Raw genomic sequence first — 20,064 nt, 5'->3', positions numbered from 1 at the left:
CTTTAACAAACCCTAAACCTAAATTAAATTAAATTAGAGCTCATTTGAAAGCCTTGTTCTTAGTCTTTCACACCCAACCTGGAAAACAATACAGCCAATTATATCCGTTTTAGGTTTGTATTCTAAATTTCTATCAAGTTTAGTCCTCAAATTAGACAGTCATTATTGTCTGTGATAATATTCATGGTTGTCGATAATGATAGCCTTAGTACTGCGTTTATCTTATTATTAGAAACTGGACTTAATATGTCCAGCACAAACCTCACCAGGCTCTTCAGTATTCTTTCTGACCGTTCTGATGTCCAGCACTGCCTGTACTCGTGTCTTACACTTTAATTACAGTGGCTTTGTGAGATGGAGGTTTTAATTTCTTCCATGTCCGCTTCAGCCACAAATAGGGACAATTATATTATTATATTGTCAGCAGAACTTCAAGAGAGTGATGTGTCTAATGCCACTTGCTGTACATATTCACTCGTATTGTCCCTTGATCTTTTCCAGAACAATACCTTTCTTTGTTCAAGTTTTGATGTAAAAATGAATAATGACTTTTTGGGCAAATTTGTTACAAATATTTTGTTCATACTTGTATTTTAGGTTTCTATTAGAACGTGTTTGGATGTTTTAATGTTTACAACAATGGCATTCCATCTCTTTAAGAGCCCTCCTCCACAACGAGCCCAGTCAGCTCTGATTGGCTGTGGTGCACCTTTGTAGTTCTCGAGCTGTGGGAGGTATATTCTAATGAGGAAGGAGAGCCACATCTCAATGGCTTGCTGAATGTTTTCTGATGTAGTCCACAACAAACATACTGACTGGGCTGTGGTGTTGGTGAGAAGAGGACCCTGAGAAGAGCTGTTCACCGGCTATCTGGACAGAGCTGCAGTACAACCAGACTTCAAAACAGCTTCTTTCCTCTGGCTGTGAGACTCTTTAATTCATCCTCCACCCTCTATAGATAATATTTCATCCTCCATATAGATAATATACGTTTATTTTTCTTATGGAGCAAAAGGGGACAACTGTTGATGAGCTTATCAACATTTCTATTAGCTGCTTCCTTTTTCATAGGAAATCACACTGACGGCTTTAAGATGAAATCATTGTTTATTTTATCAACCCATTAACAATCGTGAGGATGCCTGAACTCGACAGCCACACGTTCACTTCTCACCTCTCTGCATACAGCAGCAAACACGAACAATTCAAATGCCAACAACAAATATTAAGATGTTTTCTGCCCTCAATCAGGGAAAAAAGGAAACAAAAGTGTTAAAATGAGTCAAACCAAGTCTCATCAGAGCTTTAACACATATGACATGTTCTCCTTCTCTCCCTTCTGGATGTAGAGGAGCATTGCTTTTGTAAATAGTGTTCACATGTCACTCAACACCTTCATTACACAAACTTAAAGGAACTGTAGCAGCTTCTGTCCTAATATTTAACATGTTTCATCTCTTCTAATTTATGTCAGACCCCTAATAACATCCAGACATTTTATTGTAAACATATCATTTGATAAGAACTTGAGTACCTTTTTTTAATAAAATGAATAAAACCTGACTGAGAACGTATTAAATAAAACACAGAAACAAGAGCTGAGCTTTCCAATGAATCAGTCCCTCCATTGTCTCATCACTTAACTAGTAGTGCAGTCCTTGTTCTGTTCAAGGAAAAACAGAATAAAACATTTAAGATCGGATAGAAAAATACATGTTTCTTTCAATATACAATGTATGCACGTAGTTTGAGCCAGATTGAGGTTGTGTACTGCTGCTACCTCTTATTGAACTTGATTCCCAGAGTTTCTCTCCCACAGTAACAGCAGCTGGCTGCCTGCTTGTGGCTCCAACTCCTACATGAGACCCAAAAAAAGAAGGAAAACTGCAGTGATGATATTCCAAAAGCAAACACTGTAAATATCACATTCAGCTGGTCAGTAGAAAATACCAGTTTAGAACCCATTATCATTGGCAAACCTTCTATGAAGTGTTTTAGGAGGAGAAACAGAAAGCAGAAAAGTAGAGCTGAAATGTAATGAGCAACAATTCCATTGATCAATTAATCGTTTCAGTCAATTATCAAGCAAACACCAAAAGTGAGATGTTTATCTCTGTGTCTTGGGTCAGTCGGTAGGATGAAACAGCACCTTCATCTCTATTTGACATCTCTATTTCCTGATGTTCAATTAATTGTAAAGTGATCAATCGTAAAACTAACTGACAGATTATTAAAAAGTATAAAGATCAATAGTCACAGCCCAAATATACAACAATCAGCATAATTACACTCTCAGCCAACACTGCTGTTATTGCTCTTAATGCTGAGCCAATCACAGCAGCAGCTCAACAAAACCAGTCACCTGTTACATGTCTGTTGTTTTCGGAAGTTGTATTTTTTTTAAATAATCAAACTCGTACGGCTCCGTTTTAAAACACATTCCTTCATGACATTAGGCTACAACCATTTTAACTTCTAGAACCCTGACATGATGTGTACAACTGACATCAAATGATGTCATTAAGAACATTCTCTTTATTCAGCCCTAATGTGCTGTATTTTATGGTGGTATGATGACAGGACTGTTTGTGTGCATATAATAAATATAAATGTCACTCTTATTTGTACAGTACTTTTCATACAAACATTTGCAGTGCATTTGTAGTTACAGTTACTGCCATCAGGTCGACACTACTAAGTTTATACTGTTCTTGTCAAGCACAGTGTTGACAGTTTCAGTCCTATTCTACATATGTGTGTGTGTGATTGTAAATGTGCATTGTTGGTTGGAACTGATGCTTTGTGATGAAGTTGATCTTGTATCTAGACCCAGTAGCACCGTCCTCTCACCTGTCCGTCCCTGCTGATCTGGACCTTCTTGTTTTCATTCCACGGGTTGAGGATGTGTTGTGAGCACTGGAAATGAAGACTCTCCTTGTGGATCCACTCTACACTAAAAACCCCTCCGAGTCCCATGAAGCCCCAGTCCTGGCAGCTCTCCTGACTAATGACTGATGTCATGCGGGCGTAGCCCTGTGAAAAGACAAAAGGAAGCACTTCTATTTTTCTTTTGAAGATCCTTATTGACAGTGGGATTAAGATGGTCAGAGCTCTGATAATAGAAACTTAACTACATGCAGTATTGGTCAGACTGATACCTGGAAGTGCCCAGAGCCTTGGACAGAGAAGATGAGGATGATAGCGCTCTTCTCCAGGAAGGCTTTGGCGAGTTTGGTCTCATTGCTTGGTGTTGTAGACCAGATACCTTTCTGCTGAGAAATGTCTATGTTCCTCACATTGCTGCTCTTCATGATGAAGTACCGCACTGAAGAGAAGACCAGCTGGGGAGACGGTGGCTTTGCGATCTGCTATAGAAAACAACAGCATAGCCAACTTGACAAAGACTGATTTATTGATGAGACAGTAACTAGTCAAATTAAACAAGTCCATCTAAAACTGGCGACTCTCGGGTGACATGAGACGCCCTACAGAGGATTCACCACAACATCATCACAGGTTTTTGTTTTCAGTTTAGGGAGACGATGATCATTTAAGTTAAGCTGATGAGCTGCCCTAAAAGTCAACTGATGCTTAGCTCTTGAAGCAATGGAACACAAAAGAAGGTGAAGTGAAAGCTGCTGAATTTGAAGTACGGGTTGAATTGGGCGAACCGTGTAGCAGCTGACAAAGCCTTGCTAAAGGGGAACTACACTGATCTCACATCAGCATGTGTTCCCGTGTGTTGGGGGTTATCGTTCTACTGAGGGGGTTGTCAATCATAAGATCAGTGGCTTGATTCCTGGCTCCGCTAGTCCACGTTGATGTGTCCTTGTCCAAATGGCTGCTGGGGGCTGTGCCATCAGTGTGTGAATGGGCATGATTGTTAGTTAGAGTCCTGATGGCAGGTGGCACCTTGCATGGTAGCCACCTGCCATCAGTGTAAGTCTCCGGTGGTGGCTGAGGATAAACATTTCCCTGTGATAATGTGTTTTCTTTCCATACCTGTGTGCACATCTAGACCGCGGACTTGTTCACACATGCACCAAAATCCTTCCTCTCTTATTTATCCCACCTGCTCCACACAGACCCAACACCTCGTCACAGGGGCCCTTTGGAACTGCCAGTCAGCTAACTGCAAGGCAGACTTCATCTCTGGCTTCGCTATCAAGCAATCGCTGGACTTCCTGGCTCTCACTGAGACTTGGATCACACCAGACAACACATCTACCCCTGCTGCTCTCTCCTCGGCCTTCTCCTTCAGCCACACACCCAGACCCACTGGTCGGGGTGGTGGCACAGGTCTACTCATCTCACCCAACATGCAGCCTAACTTTGCCACTGACACTCTACTCTCTATTCTTCCTCTCTTGATTCTCTCTCTCTTGATTCTCTCTGTCCTCTTACGACTCGAAAGGTCCGCAAATCCTCTCCGGCTCAGTGGCTGTCCGAACCAGTGCACGCCGAGAGAGCCACTATGCGAGCCTCGGGAAGGAAATGGCGAAAATCCAAACACGCCGACAACCTGCTCTCCTATCAATCTCTTCTCTCCTCCTCTCTGCCTCTATCTCTGCAGCCAAAAGTCTGTTCTACCAATGCAGAATCGAATCCTCTTTGTCTAACCCCAAAAAGCTCTTCTCTATTTTTTCCAACCTCCATGACCCCCCTGGTCCCCCCCTCCCTCCACCCTTCTACCAAGCCACTTTGTTGACTACTTCACAAAAAAGATAGACGACATACGCTCCTCATTTACTAATCCATCTTCTATAACTACACCTCCATCTTCTTCCCCTTCGCTTTCCTCTTTTACCCCCCCTGTCTCCCAATCAAGTTCTTACCTTGATGACCTCTGCCCGCCCAACCACCTGCCCCCTTGACCCCATCCCGTCTCACATTCTCCAGTCTATTGCTCCCAACCTTCTTCCCTTTCTCACCCATCTTATTAACACCTCCCTCTCAACCAGCTGTTTCCCTAACTCTCTGAAGGAGGCGAGAGTTAATCCTCTCCTGAAGAAACCCACTCTCGACCCGTCTGAAGTCAACAACTACAGACTTGTCTCTCTCCTCCCCTTCCTTTCCAAAACTCTAGAGCGAGCTATCTTTAACCAAGTCTCCTCCTATCTCCACAGCAACAACCTTCTTGACCCTCACCAGTCTGGATTCAAGGCAGGCCACTCAACAGAGACTGCCCTCCTTGCTGTCTCTGAGCAGCTTCACACTGCTAGAGCAGCCTCTCTCTCATCTGTCCTTATCCTTCTAGACCTTTCCGCTGCCTTTGACACAGTGAACCACCAGATCCTCATGTCCTCCCTCCAGGACCTGGGTATCTCAGGCACCGCGCTCTCCCTCTTCTCATCCTACCTCACCAACCGCACTTACCGTGTAACCTGGAGAGGATCTGTGTCTGAGCCTTGTCCTCTGACTACTGGGGTCCCTCAGGGCTCAGTCCTTGGTCCTCTTCTCTTCTCTCTGTACACTAATTCTCTCGGATCTGTCATTCGCTCGCATGGCTTCTCCTACCATAGCTACGCTGACGACACCCAATTGATCCTCTCGTTTCCCCAATCTGAAACACATGTAGCAGCACGAATCTCTGCCTGTCTGACTGACATATCTCAGTGGATGTCCGCACACCACCTGTAAATTAACCCGGACAAGACTGAACTTCTCCTCCTTCCAGGAAAAGGCTCTCGCACCCACGACCTGACTATTACCTTCAACAACTCAGTGTTGGCTCCAACAATCAACTCTCCCTGACTGCCAACATTACCGCAACAACACGCTCCTGTAGGTACATGCTGTACAACATCAGGATAATACGACCTCTTCTCACTCAGAAGGCGGCACAGGTTCTGGTCCAGACTCTGGTCATCTCACGGCTAGACTACTGTAACTCCCTCCTTGACATCACAACAGCAGAAAGTCTCTACATCTTCCGTCGCAAACTAAAAACACATCTTTTTCGAATTTACCTTGAATAGGGAAGGTAGCGCCGTCGTAGCACTTTGGTAGCACTTAAATGGCTCTTACTGATAGCACTTTGTAGTTTAACTTTATTGAAGAAATTGTACTTGCTTGATTCTTGTTGTTCTGCGTTTGGACTCATGGTTTAATGCACTTATTGTAAGTCGCTTTGGATAAAAGCGTCAGCTAAATGACATGTAATGTAATTTAAAATCTCACAAAAGCGCAAATGAAAATTGAGAGGATCAACAATGCTCGGCAGACAGTGAATACCTTTCCTGAGGAGGAAGAACAGGGGCTATAAGAGGGACTGTCCAAGGTCACTGAGCAGGAAGAGCTACTGGAGGAGTGAGGCTCATCAGAGAGCTGCTTGATAGGCAATGAGGCCTCTTCTCTGTGTTGGGATTTCCCCTGTAGAAGGCTCCAGGTTGCTGGCATCCTACGAGACCTGAGGGGAAGTGGTCAAATAGAGTGCGAGTATGAAGTGAAACGTTCAAATATAACATGAATGATTGTTATCAAACACCAGTCTGAGTTTATTAAGCTAAACCGCAGAGAGAAATAGGCCATTATATGAAACAGGATTATATTAGAGAGTAACCTTTATTTCTGATTTCTACAGTTTTATAGTTTATATGCTGTATCATATAGTAGTAAGATGTCTTCCTGTTCTGGTCTGATTTATTTTGTTTTGCTTCTTTTGTCAAAGCAGCCTCACTTAATGAAACTCACACCCATCCACCTAACATGAAAGTCCTGGAGCAGGTGTTCCTGGCCCACCTCAGACCTCATGTGAGGCTCCGTGTCTGAATAGGTGGGGAGCAGCACAATAGCTCCTTTCCTCCCACCCTGAGTCCCACCACCTGCCGAACTTGTCAGATCACTCGGCAGTTGTGCTTCAGCGGTGGGCAGGAGGAGTGTAGAGACATGGCGGACTGCTTTGTGGAGTGGTTAGCGAAGGAAGTTGATGAGGTGCAGATTGGGAGACTGTAACAGCAGGTGGCATTAAGAGTATAGAGACCTCAGGCCTTTACTATTAGTTTTATTTAATTGTTCCTTACTTGGCCAGATGCATGCTTAATTTATTTTATCCTTCCTTACTTTCAAAGGATTTATTTATTGTCAAACTGTAAAAATACCTAAATAAAATACTAAAACACTATGTTCCTTCTCACAATAATCTTAAATGTTCTCTTTACTACTCAATAGAGCGGCAACGCAGAATTGCTTCAGAATTTTACCATATAACCAAAAGTGGAGAGGATTGCTTTTATCTGTCATTCTTCTGCTCTTTTTACAGCACTGCCAGGGAGGACAGTTGCATGTCAATATCTTTAAGCACCACAATACATCACATTCTTCATACTTGTCATTGTTGGTGTTGGTGGGCAGTTGGGGGCTGTTCTTGGAGCTTTTCATTGAAGCCTGGGGCCCATCCTCCGATGACATGGGCCGGGGCCGCTGGCCAATCCCTGTGGGCTGCTGCAGGCCTGCTCCCTGCTCCTCTGCCACGAGCACCTGAGGAACATCATGGTAACTGGTAAATTAACTTGCTTCTCTAGTCTTTCGACCACTCAAAGCAATTTTGACACTACATGTCATTCACACACATTAGGATCTATCTAAGCATTCATACCCATTCATACACTGATGGCACAGCCTTTGGGAGCAATTTGGGGTTAACTATCTTGCCCAAGGACACATCGACATGGGGGATTGAACCTCAGATCTTCTGTTCGGGGGACGACACGCTCAGTTTGAGCTCCAGTCATTTACTTGGACTCTGGTGTCCATACTCCAAATACCAGAGCCAAAGGCATTAAATCCACATATCAGTCATTGTAAGATACAGATGGAGATCCAGACACCCCACCTCATGAATGAAGTGCACACGTTAACATACATGTCAAGTCAACATGATCTATCCATCTTTACTCTTATGGATGGTGAAAAGATAGATTGACTTAGTCGTCAAACAAGTGAATAATAGGACTCCATGTGAGTTTAGCTTTGCAAAAGGCACAGAGATCATAGTTTGAACTGGGGTCCAGATAGAGATGCTCAAATGTTTGAACGTGTGGCTGCAACATCAACCAATGCAATGACTATAGTACAACTGTACACAGCCATAATATTCTAAAAAGAAGAGGAGGATGACAACTTGTCTGAGGCTGCTCATACGATATATATGACACCTACATACACTAGCATTACTCTATGGTGGTGTCGTTAAGTGAAATTAAGAGGAAGAAAAGAGAATGTGACATACAGAAACCAGGGTCCGGATGATGGCCTCATCTTGTTGAGACCAAGGCTTTGAAGGACAACGGATCCTCTTGATGAACAGATTTTGCCACTTCTGCCTCAGTTCAAACACCAGTCCTGCAGCCTGAAAACATGATACACAACATGAAATTAAATAGCGTGTAAAAAGTAAACGATTTAGTACAAAATATCAAAGAGGCGGAAAACAAGAGCAACAGCGTAGACTAAACAAAAGAGAAACATATATCAATATCGCCTACTTTCTTCAAAGTATTGGACGGAATCGTTCATAGCAGACATAGTGTTGTCCCATTACAGCATCTCAAAGTAAACACATTAAATATGGGGGTCCCCCCAGGGGTCTATTAGGGCCACTCGTCCTGATACTGTATATTAAAGATTCTGGTAAATGTACTTGTGGTGGCGGGCGTGGTTGGGCTCAGCTGAAGAGGGAGGACAGAGTGGGGGAGTGGTTCAGGGAACGGTGCTGGGAAAAAGGCATAATCAACCCCAGCCCCATCCTTGATTGTGTATCTCTCCTATATAAACCCTAGTAGTGGAACAGATGGGGAGAGTGAGCTGGGAACACAGCCTGTCAGAGCTGGAGAAAGGACCGAGACAAAAGACACATGGCTCAGAGGCACGGCAGGAGAGTGCTCGCTCGAGCAGCCGGGACAGATCAGTGTAATAAAAGCATTGAAAACCGCTATTCTAGTGTGTTGACTCCATTGTGCAGCGGGAGACCTACAGTGGTAACCGAGGAGTGTTAACACTCAAAAAGCTTTACACTACATGCTTTACACTACATGTCAGTCACATGGGGTTCAGTGAAGTAAATGTCTTTGCCCAAGGACCAGTGGGACACATGGACTTTAGGAGCTGGGAATAACATTTTGTGAATTTATCAAGCATTCTGCATTAAGTATAATTTACTGACAATACAAACTCAAAACAAATCTAAATGAGGAACTGATTAAGGTGGATCCTTTTGAGTAGTCGGAAGACTAGAAAGGAAATATATACAATTACAGTCCATTTACCAGTTAAATATAAGCTAGGCAAACTTAAAATGGAAATCAATGTTTTTGTGACAAAATAAATGGTCAGGTTATTGAAAGAGTGTAGTCCACCAGATTCATGGGTTACACATTAATGAGTTGTTAAACTTTAGTGTGGTTGGCAGAGGTCCACAAGGTATGGAATTAAATGAAATGTATTTATCTGTGTCTGATTTTAAAAAGAGCTTCAGGCAGCAGCTGCAACAGACATATGTTAAAGCTTGAATACACTGACTGACTTTAGTGTGTTATTGAATTACTATCTATCACCCTATTTACACATATTCTAACATATTGACAATCTGGTAGAAGATATCGCCACTAGTTGACGCTGTTCAGGCAGCTGGAGGTTACAGGGTTAAGAAAGGAGAGGTGGGTTTGTGTGGTTTGGTGTTGGACTGAATTATTCCTTATAACTCACCCACATGGCTTACACTCTCTACATTTGCCATATGTCTCTATTTAATGTCTTGTACCTATGTAACCAATGTTTGGACTGATGGAATCAAGGTTTTCAGACCATTTAACAGTGAGGGCAAGTTAGATTTTGATTAATCTTATGTGTGTTGCAAGTGGAATGAAACATGCACATTTCATAGCTAGACATAGTGTTAATAAACATGTATTTTAAATACCATCTGTGTAGTATCTGGAAGCCTAGTCTATCACATGTCTCCTTTATGTTTTATGAACAGACTTGTATTTTAGGTGTTGGTAATAAACTGAACTAAATAACACTGAACAAAAGAGCATATACATCTGTCAGGGAATATGAGTGAGTCTTCAGAATTTCTTCAAAATCAAAAAGGACTTGGGGAGTAGACTACTCTTAAATGTTGGGGCAAAGACAGCAAACACACAGTCGGACTTCCTTTCAGGGAACATGCAGTAGACACTCGTTAGCCCACTCATTCTGTATTCAAATTATAAAATATGTTTCTGGAAAAAGCATGATTGTTCAAGTTTCTACACAAAAATATTCAAAATGTGACATCTAAATTCTTAGATGAGGAGGGTTCTCAACACAAGTTTCAGCAGCTTCCAGTTCAACCAGTAACCTTTCAGCTCAAGGAAAGCAAACTTCCAAGAACAAAGAGGAACTGAAGCATGCTGATGATTTGAAGCCTTTAAGTTATGTGAAATCCTTCATAAATCCTTCATGTCTACCAGCTGAAACGTCTTTGTGCCAAATGCTGAAACGTTGGTCTGTTTGCACAATGTAAGGCTGAAAATCAATTAGTCTGCTCCAGGCCTTTTTTTACAGATGACGTTATAGATTGCAGCTTTCAGAGACTGCTTCGGAGTCCTTTGTGCACTCTCAACATTTCTCTTTCTATCTCGGGACATCCAGCCTCTCATCTCCAGGCAGTCATTCAGGCTAGTTTGTCAGCTGGGGTCATCAGACAAGTACAGCGAAGTGCTAAGAATAAAAATTGGAAGGCACTCCGATAGCATACAGCAGATATAAAGTGAAATAGGGCCAAGAACAGACTCATGTCATCATTGATGAAAAGAATCAAAACCAACAGAGAGCAGAGTCAAATAGGCTAAACCTTTGTCTCAACCTGTCAATAACCATCTTGTGATCCTGTATGTAAAGGGAGGCTGCGCTAACCCAAAACGTTTCTATTTACTAAAACCAGGGATCCTGTCATCAATATATTTACATTTAGAGCTTTTTAATATTCACTGCTGAGGCTCAAAGTAGACATTGATTTGTTTTGAGAGGTGACAAGCCAAAAGGTTTTAGACCACTGACATAGAAGACAATACAAAAGATGTCGTATGAGGAAAAGTCACATCAACATTAATAAACTAAGAAAAGATGTAACGGTCAGTGTCGACAGCAATCGTCCCTCACCTCTTTGTCCAGATGAAAGATGAGCCAGTCATCTATCCTCATCTCAGCTAGGTCCTCCGTCTCACTGTCACTGATGTCACCCGGACTGTCTGAGAGAAGGAGGATAGAGACAAAGACTGAATCTGCTCAGGCAGGCTTCAAAATCATAGTCATAAAGTCATAAAATGCTCAGGATTAGAAAACGCTTTATTGGCCAAGTATGTGTACAAATACGAGGTATATGATTGTCTGAATGATCACTGATGCCTTTATCTTGTAGAAGGTCTCTTTACTAATATATGTTATTGAGTTTAGTAGATTTCAGTGGTTCAACTGAAACAGACAAAGATCCTCTGAGCAACAGTTGAATAGGAAGGGTAGTGTAGGGTTAGCACTGTTGGAACAGTTTAAACCTCTTCACTCAATATGTACTGATCAAACTAATTCAACATCCAGTTTAACAAGATTCTCCTATCATCTGACAGTAGTGGAACTCCACTAAATGGAAGTTTGAGTTGTTTCAGTCTTCTTCTTTTGGGGACAAAACAATTTCAAGTGTAAATAAAAACGTGTTGTCTAAATAGTAATTTTTGAAGGAAAGAAGACAAATCAATATAACAGGTGACCACAAACATTTGAACGGCTGTGCTGATTGAGGAGGAAGAGTGCAGATTCTGTCCTGGCCATGGAAGAGTGGAACAGCTTCACCTCTGGAGAAGCCGTGGGAGTTTGCTCATCCTCAGCCTGCATGTGGTTTGTGGACTTGGAGAAGGCTTGGGTCCATGTCCTTCAGGGGTTTGGTACCTGGGGCTGATACTATGAGCCATCTGTGCCCTTCTTTTTGTTCAACCAAGCCCTGGTCCTCCATTATTTGACAGACATAATCTCAATGTAGAGCTCTTATAATATGCACATTGGCTTAGACTAAAAGGTGTTAAGGACTATATTTTGTGTGTTTGTTTACCAGTAGCTTTCTGTGCCGCAGGTTCCTGCAGCGCAGAGCTGGGTAGCTTGGCACATCCTCCAAATATGGCCACAGTGATTGAGGTCATCATGGAGCAACAGCGGACACTGGCCATCCTGTGGCCTCGGCTCATCTCGTCGTAGATCAACCAGTCTGTGGGAAGGGCCTGGGCCGATTTAGCTGTGCTGTTCTACACACACGCACACGCACACACACACACGCACACACACACACACACACACACACACACACTAAAATCTTTTGCCTGTTAATCTGTCTGACAGTGCTGTGTATAGGGGCTACAGAGAAGATCCACTTCATCCAATGTGCATAAAAGTAAAGAACATATGCACAGAGCCATGGCTGCAGGGGATCCATGTGTACATGCAGTTCCCTCCTCTCTGGTTCACTAACTGTGTAGCTTCAGAGGTGGACAAACCTCCATGGAATTGACTAAATGCTGAAATTATTATATCTGTGTCCTTTCTTTCTGTGTAAAAAAAGATTTTACAACGTATGTGTTCATAATGTGTGTAATAACTAGTCATGGATTCTATCAGTTGATAAAAAGGTGAGTTAAGATCCTTCTAAAGATGAGACCACAATGTAAAGATGGAATTCAACATTAATTAAATCCTTTGTTTCCCAACCTCCTTGAACTGGGACTGGCTCAGGATAGATGTGGGATGAAAGTGGACCTTCTTCTCCCGGTTACTGGAGAACAGGGAGGTCTCCTGGTTGATATGGACCAGGTTTGGATACATGCCAGCCACCAGGGCTGCCTTCACCACGGCCCAGTTCTCAGAGTTCAGATTCACATCCCGGATGTCACTGCCCCCACGGGCTCGTACGAAACCTAGAAAACAAACAGAAGATACCTTTTGAAATACTAGACTTCATTTATGAATTCAACAAAAACTACTTTAATAAAAAATATGTTTTCTTCCTGATAAAGTCCTTTAAGCATGAGTGTCAGCCAATACGGACTTCAATGTTTGTACTTTTATAGGACAGGACTTATTTACTGTGATTAGGGGCTCATATTTCACTTTCAAATTCAAGGTCACGATTGGTTTTGATCTATAGTATTGTTAGTATTGTAACCACGTTGATCATGTGATTACATGCATGCATGTTTTAGGAATGTACCACATTAAGGCCATGTGGTGGCATTTAAATGATGTATTTTGGAAATTTGGAGCACCATGAAGCCCCCGTCGCCGCCCATATGCTTTACTGTACAAAGCGGTATAGACGCACAATCGATGATAAGTGGATAACGGGCAGCCTGGTGATGGCGGGTCAAACCACACACGTGGTTGTGTGTGGAATATAAAACTAAAATGAAAGTGGAACGGACCAATGGCTCTGAGCTGCCCCAGCAGCTGTGTCCTCATGCCAAGTATCATGTCCATGGTGGCCTGGGACAGGAAGTTCTTCTCACAGAAGGATCTCTCCCAGCCTTCACTGCGGGCCTTCTGCCATGCCTGACACCACACGGGACAAACATGAAGGTCAACATCCAAAACTCCATTTAGATGGGGAATACGACTTCAAATGTGCATCATGATGAATTGTCACACATCACTTGATAACAATACTAATTTTTTCCTGCCATGGATTTGTGTTGTGCCAAACTTATGTGTAACTATTGAATCACACCTAACAAAGTAATCAAAAAGCAATTGACAAAGAATTGTGCACAAATCAAAAAGTAGTAACATCTTCATCACAATTATAATAGTCCACTTTTATAGGAATAAGACTTGCAGGTAAGACTCGACTGCACACCATTTTTTCTGTAAATAGTCTATTACCAAGTTAGGGCCAGAAATACAGTTAAGAGGGGTAGATAACAAGCTCATGCTCCCTCTATGCCACAGCAATAAGATATGAGAAGTTTAACAAAGCAATAATCAAACATAAAGGCATGCTTTATTGTCTAGTTCTTATAGTTCTTAGGGACCTGAGGAGGTAAAACTAGAATGTATTTCACAGGAGAAAAAATATATGATTTCAGAAAGCATCCCTTTACATCACTCCTCAAATCAAGGGCTTCCCAGGTTTATCCCCCACCTACCTGGAAGGCTCTCAGCAGGGCCATGTGGTCGCTGAAGGAGGTGGAAGTGAAACATTTGCGGTTGTGTAGTGCAGCCCTTTTCTGAGATGCCTGGGCGGGAAGGATGAAGGGGTCACGATAGGCCAGTGTACAGGCAATGGTTAGAATGGGGTCCAGACACTTGAGCACCACAGCGCACAGCACCATCTTGCCCAAGTGGGGCTCCACGGGGAGATCAGCCAGGTGGTAGCCCAGATCAGTCAGGTCTTCATACTGGTCCATAGCATCTATTGTCTGCAGAGAAAGGCGATATGAATCAATACCAACTCTATGACTTTATGTTGCCATAATACTTTATGTGGATGTGTAGGCTTGTCTGCGGTTGTGTAGTTGCTTGTGTACATAGTAGTATTTCTTACCTTTAGCATCTGCACAGCATTCTTGATGGCATGTGCAGCAGGAGGCTGTGGAGCTTTGGACAAGAAGTCAGCTACTGGACAGGAGGAGGGGGCCAGCAGCTTGGTCTGCAGACACAGTTCCTTACACACACACACACACACACACAACACATATTATCACTATTACAACCTATTACTAAGGCTACTGTCATCGAAGTAGCATTGTGTTGGTGCTCATCAAGATCTACTTAATTCTATTAGAATCCTCAAAAAATACAAACGTCTCTGATAGCCATAGCAGCCATTGTTCTTTCTCTTCTCATTATGTGCTCAGGTAATGCAATGTCTCCTTCTTAAACAGAATAGTGAGCCACTAGTCTGATGTGAGTACAGGTGTGTGTGTGTGTGCGTGTGTGTATGTGTATGTGTATGTCTATGTGTGTGTGTGTGTGTGTATGTGTGTTGCTACCTGCAGTGGCATACGCAGCAGCTGTGGAACCTGGAATTCCAGCATGTTTTTGAACCTGAGTCGACTGAAGAGGCGGAAGCAAATCCCTGGTCTGCAGCGGCCGGCTCTGTGGACAGGTCACACAGTGAGTAGACTCTTTAACACTGACATTTGGAGCAGAGGAGTTTAAAGTGAGTCAAGAGTGTGAACATTGTTGATGTTACCTTCCCTTCCGTTGCAAAGCGCTGGCTTTCGAGATCCAAACTGTCTTTAACATGGATACATGACTGAGGGTATCAAAGGACTTCTACAACAGGAAAAACATGTAGGAGTTCATTACTAACCACAAGTATCAACCTATATCTGTTGTTAGACCCCATATTACTCTTGTTTTTTAAATCCAATTCCAGTGAGTGTACCTCTTTGACCTTTCCTGAATCAATGACGAAGATCACGTCGTTGATAGTGATACTTGTCTCAGCAATGTTAGTAGAAAGAATCTGAAAGAGAAAAAAAACCATTGTGAAATTGTATTCTCTAGTCTGATAGTGAGTGAGTTTCCTACAAATGTCCTGTCAAATTCCATTCAAAGGGCAAACCCTACTAGTTACCAGCTCCTAGTCGAGACAGGATGCAAACATGAGTTACGGTAACTGGAACTGAGCCACTCAGTCAATGAAAGTTGACACATTTTTGTCTCGAGTTACACCTGTGACTCACTATTTTCCTGATACCAGGTGGAGAGTTCTTCATGGCTTTTTTCTGATCCAGAGTCTGCATGTCTGAGTGTAGAGTGAACACCTGGTACCTGAGGGACGACACACCTCCGTCAAAGACACACTACATAATATGCTGATGTGCTGTACGATGCTCAACAGTCTACTAACCATATGCCACTACCACAGACGATAAGGCTCACTTTTAAAGGCAAGATGAATCCAGGACCAAGTCTACATCTATACCTTAACATATTGTAAGAATCCTGTATTTACCTGTATATTACAATACCATTAGGAACATCTGTAATTGATGATGACTTAAAATCAACATATCTAAAAACAAACAATACTATAGTTGTTGCATGATGTTCAAATGTCTTCCATTCTTCTTATAGACAGTAAATGTTTCACCTTTCAGAGTGGCTGGAGAATCTCTTATCGTCATACAGGATGCGGTCCCTGAGTGACACAATCACATCATATCCAGGAAGAAAAATCAGGACAGCACCTGAAGACCAGCAGATAAAAGCTTGCATTGAAATAATCCTGAAATATCATCTGTGTTTCCTGAATCTGCCTTTGATTAATAGTCACGTTCGCCAGGTAGTCAACTTGGTAGTGGGGATAATACAATAAACAGCTATGGTAATGCAATCCAGTGCTGAGGCTCACCGTCACTGGTGGTGGAGCAGATGTTGTGCAGCAGATCCATGATGAGGTCCAGGTCCACCTGCTCATCATCAAAGCTGTGGTGGTACAGTTTGAGCAGCTCCTGCTCTTCAGCGCTCATCTCTGCACTCTCACACTGCATCAGAGTGGACTCATCCAGGCTGTTCACCTCTCCCAGAGGACTGCACAGGAGACGGGAAGTTTATCAGTTTACAAAACCTTCTCAAAACTGGATGTCAATTCAGACAAGCCTTTACTTTATGTGTAACTTCTTTAGGGACTGTGCAAGAATTATTGACGGTAGACAGGCGGACCATTTCTCCTGTCATCAGTAATAACTAAAAGAGTTCAAGGATAATTATTCCAAAATTGTAATCTTCTTAATGGAGCAATCAAACACCCAATAAATGCCATCAACACTGCCTCTCTTTAGCAAAAAAAGAAGCCGATCACTCCTTTTCCATTTAGAAGAGTTAGTTCAGTTTTGCACATCGTGGTCAACATTACACTCACATGGAAGATTTGAGTAGATCCATAGCATCTGTCTGCTGGAAGTGTTTGGCAAAGTCTAAGGCTGTCCTGAAATGAAATGAACACTGACGCTCAATGCAAATACTTGGAGGAATAATTACACAAAACAATGTGGTAGTTACAGTACATGTCCTCCTGCCTTCTTCATGTCCATAGATAATGAGAGGAACACTAACAAAACGTAATTTAACATTACGGCCTAACGTCAACATAACATGGTGGAAGTCCTACCAGCCATTGGATGCCTTCATGTTGATGTCTGCCCCCATGCTGAGCAGCTGCTCAACCTGTGTGAGGAACCCTCGAGCTGCTGCCACCATCAGAGGCGAGGCCCCTGTGTCACTGTGCCTGTAGTCAACTAGGTAAAGAAAACTAACTTGAGCCCTCATAAACCTATACAGCTATTAATTTTCCACTACACCCACATTTTCAGAAGATCAATACCATTCTCATGTATGTACGGTAAATATGAAGTCAGAACCAGATATGATTAGCCTAGCTTAGCATAAAGACTGGCAGCAGGGGGAAACAGCTAACCAGAATTCTGAAATACACACACTAATACCTCAACAAATTGCATTGGGGAGTTATTGGCTGCCAGCAGTTATGAGCAATTCATTTCATCTGTAAATATCTATATAGCATATCATAATGTAGACATTTCTGAAAATTCAGCTGAACAACGGTTGATGGATTAAAAAAACAGATATACCTGACAAATAAAAGGTACATGAAATGAGGGATGAAAGAAATCACAGATGTTACCATAGTAACAGTAAAAGTAACAGTAATAGATAGGACCATGTGCAAAATGATTACCATTCTCATAGAGTTGAGACAAAACGTGTAAAATGAATTTGTGATTTCAGAAAGGTGAGTAAGAGCGCAGCTCAGCTCAGAGTCGTACCGTTCACACTTTCATAGAGGATGAGGTTGAAGAGTTGGATGAACACATCCTGGTCTTCATTGAGGAAAATGTTGGAAATGCATGAGTCCATTTCCTTCAGCAGCCACGGCTCCAGCTGTTCCGTGTCATTCTCAGTCTGTGACACCAACAAGTACAGTGGCTCAACAGTCAGGTTTCACACCACACACTCACGCTCAACAGAACTTCTGGATGAAACACTTACTAGATAGATAGAGATGTTGAAGCTGATGCGGACGCATTATAAACACATGACATATTTCATGTGTTTTTAAGCTTTTTTTTAAGCTTCACAACTCAAGTTTGTTTACTCTGGGATCACCATCCTGTCTATCTGGACTGAGGGACACACTGGTACATCCAAACTATGTCATCAAAACCCTGATGCTCATAGAATTGGTGACAATCCCTGCCACCAACAACAGAATCATTTTGTTTTTCCTGAAGTCACACAGTCTTATTCAATCAGCAGTTAAAGCATTTCCTAGCATTTAAAGCTTGTTGCTCAATGAATGTAATCCGCACTTACCGTCGACCCAAACCCAACTCATCTTTCCCATCTCACATGTACTGCTCCTTAGTGATTAACATTCATATTGACCCATCCACCTGTAAGTTTGCATCTGAATTTACCACCTTGCATTTCAGCCTCAATTAGCTTCCCCCATCCATGTCAAAGGCCATATCCTTAACCTGGTCTGCTCTGTCATTTTACCGGTACTCAACATCCACCAGTCTCTATTTCCTCTGTCTGATCATCACCTCATCCAGTTCACTATCCTATCCCCAACCCCACATCCACAAGTAGTCAGATAAACATCTTTCTGAAACAACCTCACCAACTGCTTCAATTCCTCACTGTCCCATGGAAATGTCCCCCTTGAAAACTGCTATCAGCCCAATTGATCCATCCTGCCTCAACCACTGATGTCCAATCTCCAACCTTTCCTTCCTCTCAAACACCTGTGAAAGCCTTGTTGCCACACAACTTCAAACCCACCTGTACTCCAGTAACTTCATTGAAACCCTGCAATCTGCTTTTTGACCACTCCACAGCAGAGAAACTGCACAGTGCTAGTTCAAACATACAATTCCAACCTTCTCTCCCAATTTTTTCAAGCTTCAAGACCATTTCTTCTCCAGTGCGTCCTTTGCCCATCTACCTGCGCGTCTACATGCCTGTTTGTCTACCTACCAAGCTTCCGGTCTACCTACCTCTCTGTCTACCCACCTACATGTCCATCTACCTACCTGTCCACCTACCCGTCTCACCTCCGACTTGTCTACCTACCTCTACCTACCTGTCTCACGTCCGACTTGTCTGTCTGTCTACCTACCTACCTACCTACCCATACTTGTCTATCTATCTATCTATCTATCTATCTATCTATCTATCTATCTATCTATCTATCTATCTATCTACCTACCTATACTTGTCTATCCATCTACCTACCTGTCTGGGCAGTCAGTGTTGACCATTTGGATATAATAGTAAACTTAGCTTCAGGGAAAACGAGCCGTGCCGCTACATCAGATAGTAGAGGCCCCACATTTAAGGAGTATGGCACTTCCATTGTTTTCTTGTATCTACATTGATTATGAGAGATGTCGAGGAACACTGGAATGTTGGACTTGATCCGTCCCACTGAAGCAGTGCATAAAGTGTTGTGCATGTGATTGTGTTGGTTTACCAGCGTGTTGAAGGCGCTGTCCCCTCTGTCCAGGGAGCTGTTGTCCTGGAGGAAGCCCGGGGCAGGCACAGGGGTCCTCTGTTTCTCCTCCTCTACTGCCTTACACCACTCTGTCAAACATTTCTGCTTCTTTTCCTCTGAGAACAAGGGCATGTGATACACAGAGGAGATTAACACAAAGCCAGATGGAAGGTTATAATGCTTCGTTTTCAATTCAGTCTGATTTAGTGGATTAATTAATAAAAGCTTCATACTTCTCTGGGTCTCTTCTTTGTATTTCCTCATGTCCTTATTGTTAAAGTCTGTCAGCGTCAGAATGTCTTCCAGAAAGAATTCCTTCACTTCGAATTGTCTTCCTATGACTAAACATATAAAACAAAACTCTTGAATTATTAATGATTAAATAATTAACAAAAAATTCCGACTGTAAAACTCGCTCCAGTATCTACAGTATTAGTGCCGATTCATTGTTAAAGTGGTGCATGTGATATTTGCATATATATATATATATATATATATATATATATATATATACT

At 42.5% G+C, this 20,064-nt stretch overlaps 1 protein-coding gene across 9 annotated transcripts in view; it reads right to left on the bottom strand.

Annotated features, from left to right (window-relative positions):
* Nucleotides 1–1,088: 1,088 nt before the first annotated feature.
* Nucleotides 1,089–20,064, bottom strand: part of LOC117740228 (3'-5' RNA helicase YTHDC2) — a 33,196-nt gene continuing 14,220 nt past the window's right edge. For 6 of the 9 annotated variants that reach the window (XM_034546482.1, XM_034546479.1, XM_034546483.1 and 3 more), the window contains 23 exons: nucleotides 19,783–19,890; nucleotides 19,529–19,665; nucleotides 17,820–17,955; nucleotides 17,144–17,270; nucleotides 16,895–16,960; nucleotides 16,385–16,563; nucleotides 16,124–16,220; nucleotides 15,714–15,801; nucleotides 15,413–15,493; nucleotides 15,218–15,300; nucleotides 15,015–15,120; nucleotides 14,567–14,686; nucleotides 14,169–14,441; nucleotides 13,449–13,575; nucleotides 12,739–12,944; nucleotides 12,089–12,278; nucleotides 11,146–11,234; nucleotides 8,231–8,350; nucleotides 7,328–7,479; nucleotides 6,235–6,409; nucleotides 3,159–3,368; nucleotides 2,851–3,033; nucleotides 1,089–1,855 (listed from right to left, as the gene is read on the bottom strand). In XM_034546482.1, the coding sequence (XP_034402373.1) occupies nucleotides 1,784–1,855; nucleotides 2,851–3,033; nucleotides 3,159–3,368; nucleotides 6,235–6,409; nucleotides 7,328–7,479; nucleotides 8,231–8,350; nucleotides 11,146–11,234; nucleotides 12,089–12,278; nucleotides 12,739–12,944; nucleotides 13,449–13,575; nucleotides 14,169–14,441; nucleotides 14,567–14,686; nucleotides 15,015–15,120; nucleotides 15,218–15,300; nucleotides 15,413–15,493; nucleotides 15,714–15,801; nucleotides 16,124–16,220; nucleotides 16,385–16,563; nucleotides 16,895–16,960; nucleotides 17,144–17,270; nucleotides 17,820–17,955; nucleotides 19,529–19,665; nucleotides 19,783–19,890 (3,125 nt within the window). In that variant the 3' untranslated portion in view covers nucleotides 1,089–1,783. The remainder of the gene's footprint in view (nucleotides 1,856–2,850; nucleotides 3,034–3,158; nucleotides 3,369–6,234; nucleotides 6,410–7,327; nucleotides 7,480–8,230; nucleotides 8,351–11,145; nucleotides 11,235–12,088; nucleotides 12,279–12,738; nucleotides 12,945–13,448; nucleotides 13,576–14,168; nucleotides 14,442–14,566; nucleotides 14,687–15,014; nucleotides 15,121–15,217; nucleotides 15,301–15,412; nucleotides 15,494–15,713; nucleotides 15,802–16,123; nucleotides 16,221–16,384; nucleotides 16,564–16,894; nucleotides 16,961–17,143; nucleotides 17,271–17,819; nucleotides 17,956–19,528; nucleotides 19,666–19,782; nucleotides 19,891–20,064) is intronic. The other 3 variants (XM_034546480.1, XM_034546487.1, XM_034546486.1) reach the window with 3 other exon arrangements.

This window comes from Cyclopterus lumpus, chromosome 12 (genome assembly GCF_009769545.1).
Source record: "Cyclopterus lumpus isolate fCycLum1 chromosome 12, fCycLum1.pri, whole genome shotgun sequence".
NCBI classification, from domain to species: domain Eukaryota; kingdom Metazoa; phylum Chordata; class Actinopteri; order Perciformes; family Cyclopteridae; genus Cyclopterus; species Cyclopterus lumpus.
The sequence above is the reverse complement of the archived record's forward strand: the minus strand, read 5'-3'. Positions and strand labels throughout refer to the sequence as shown.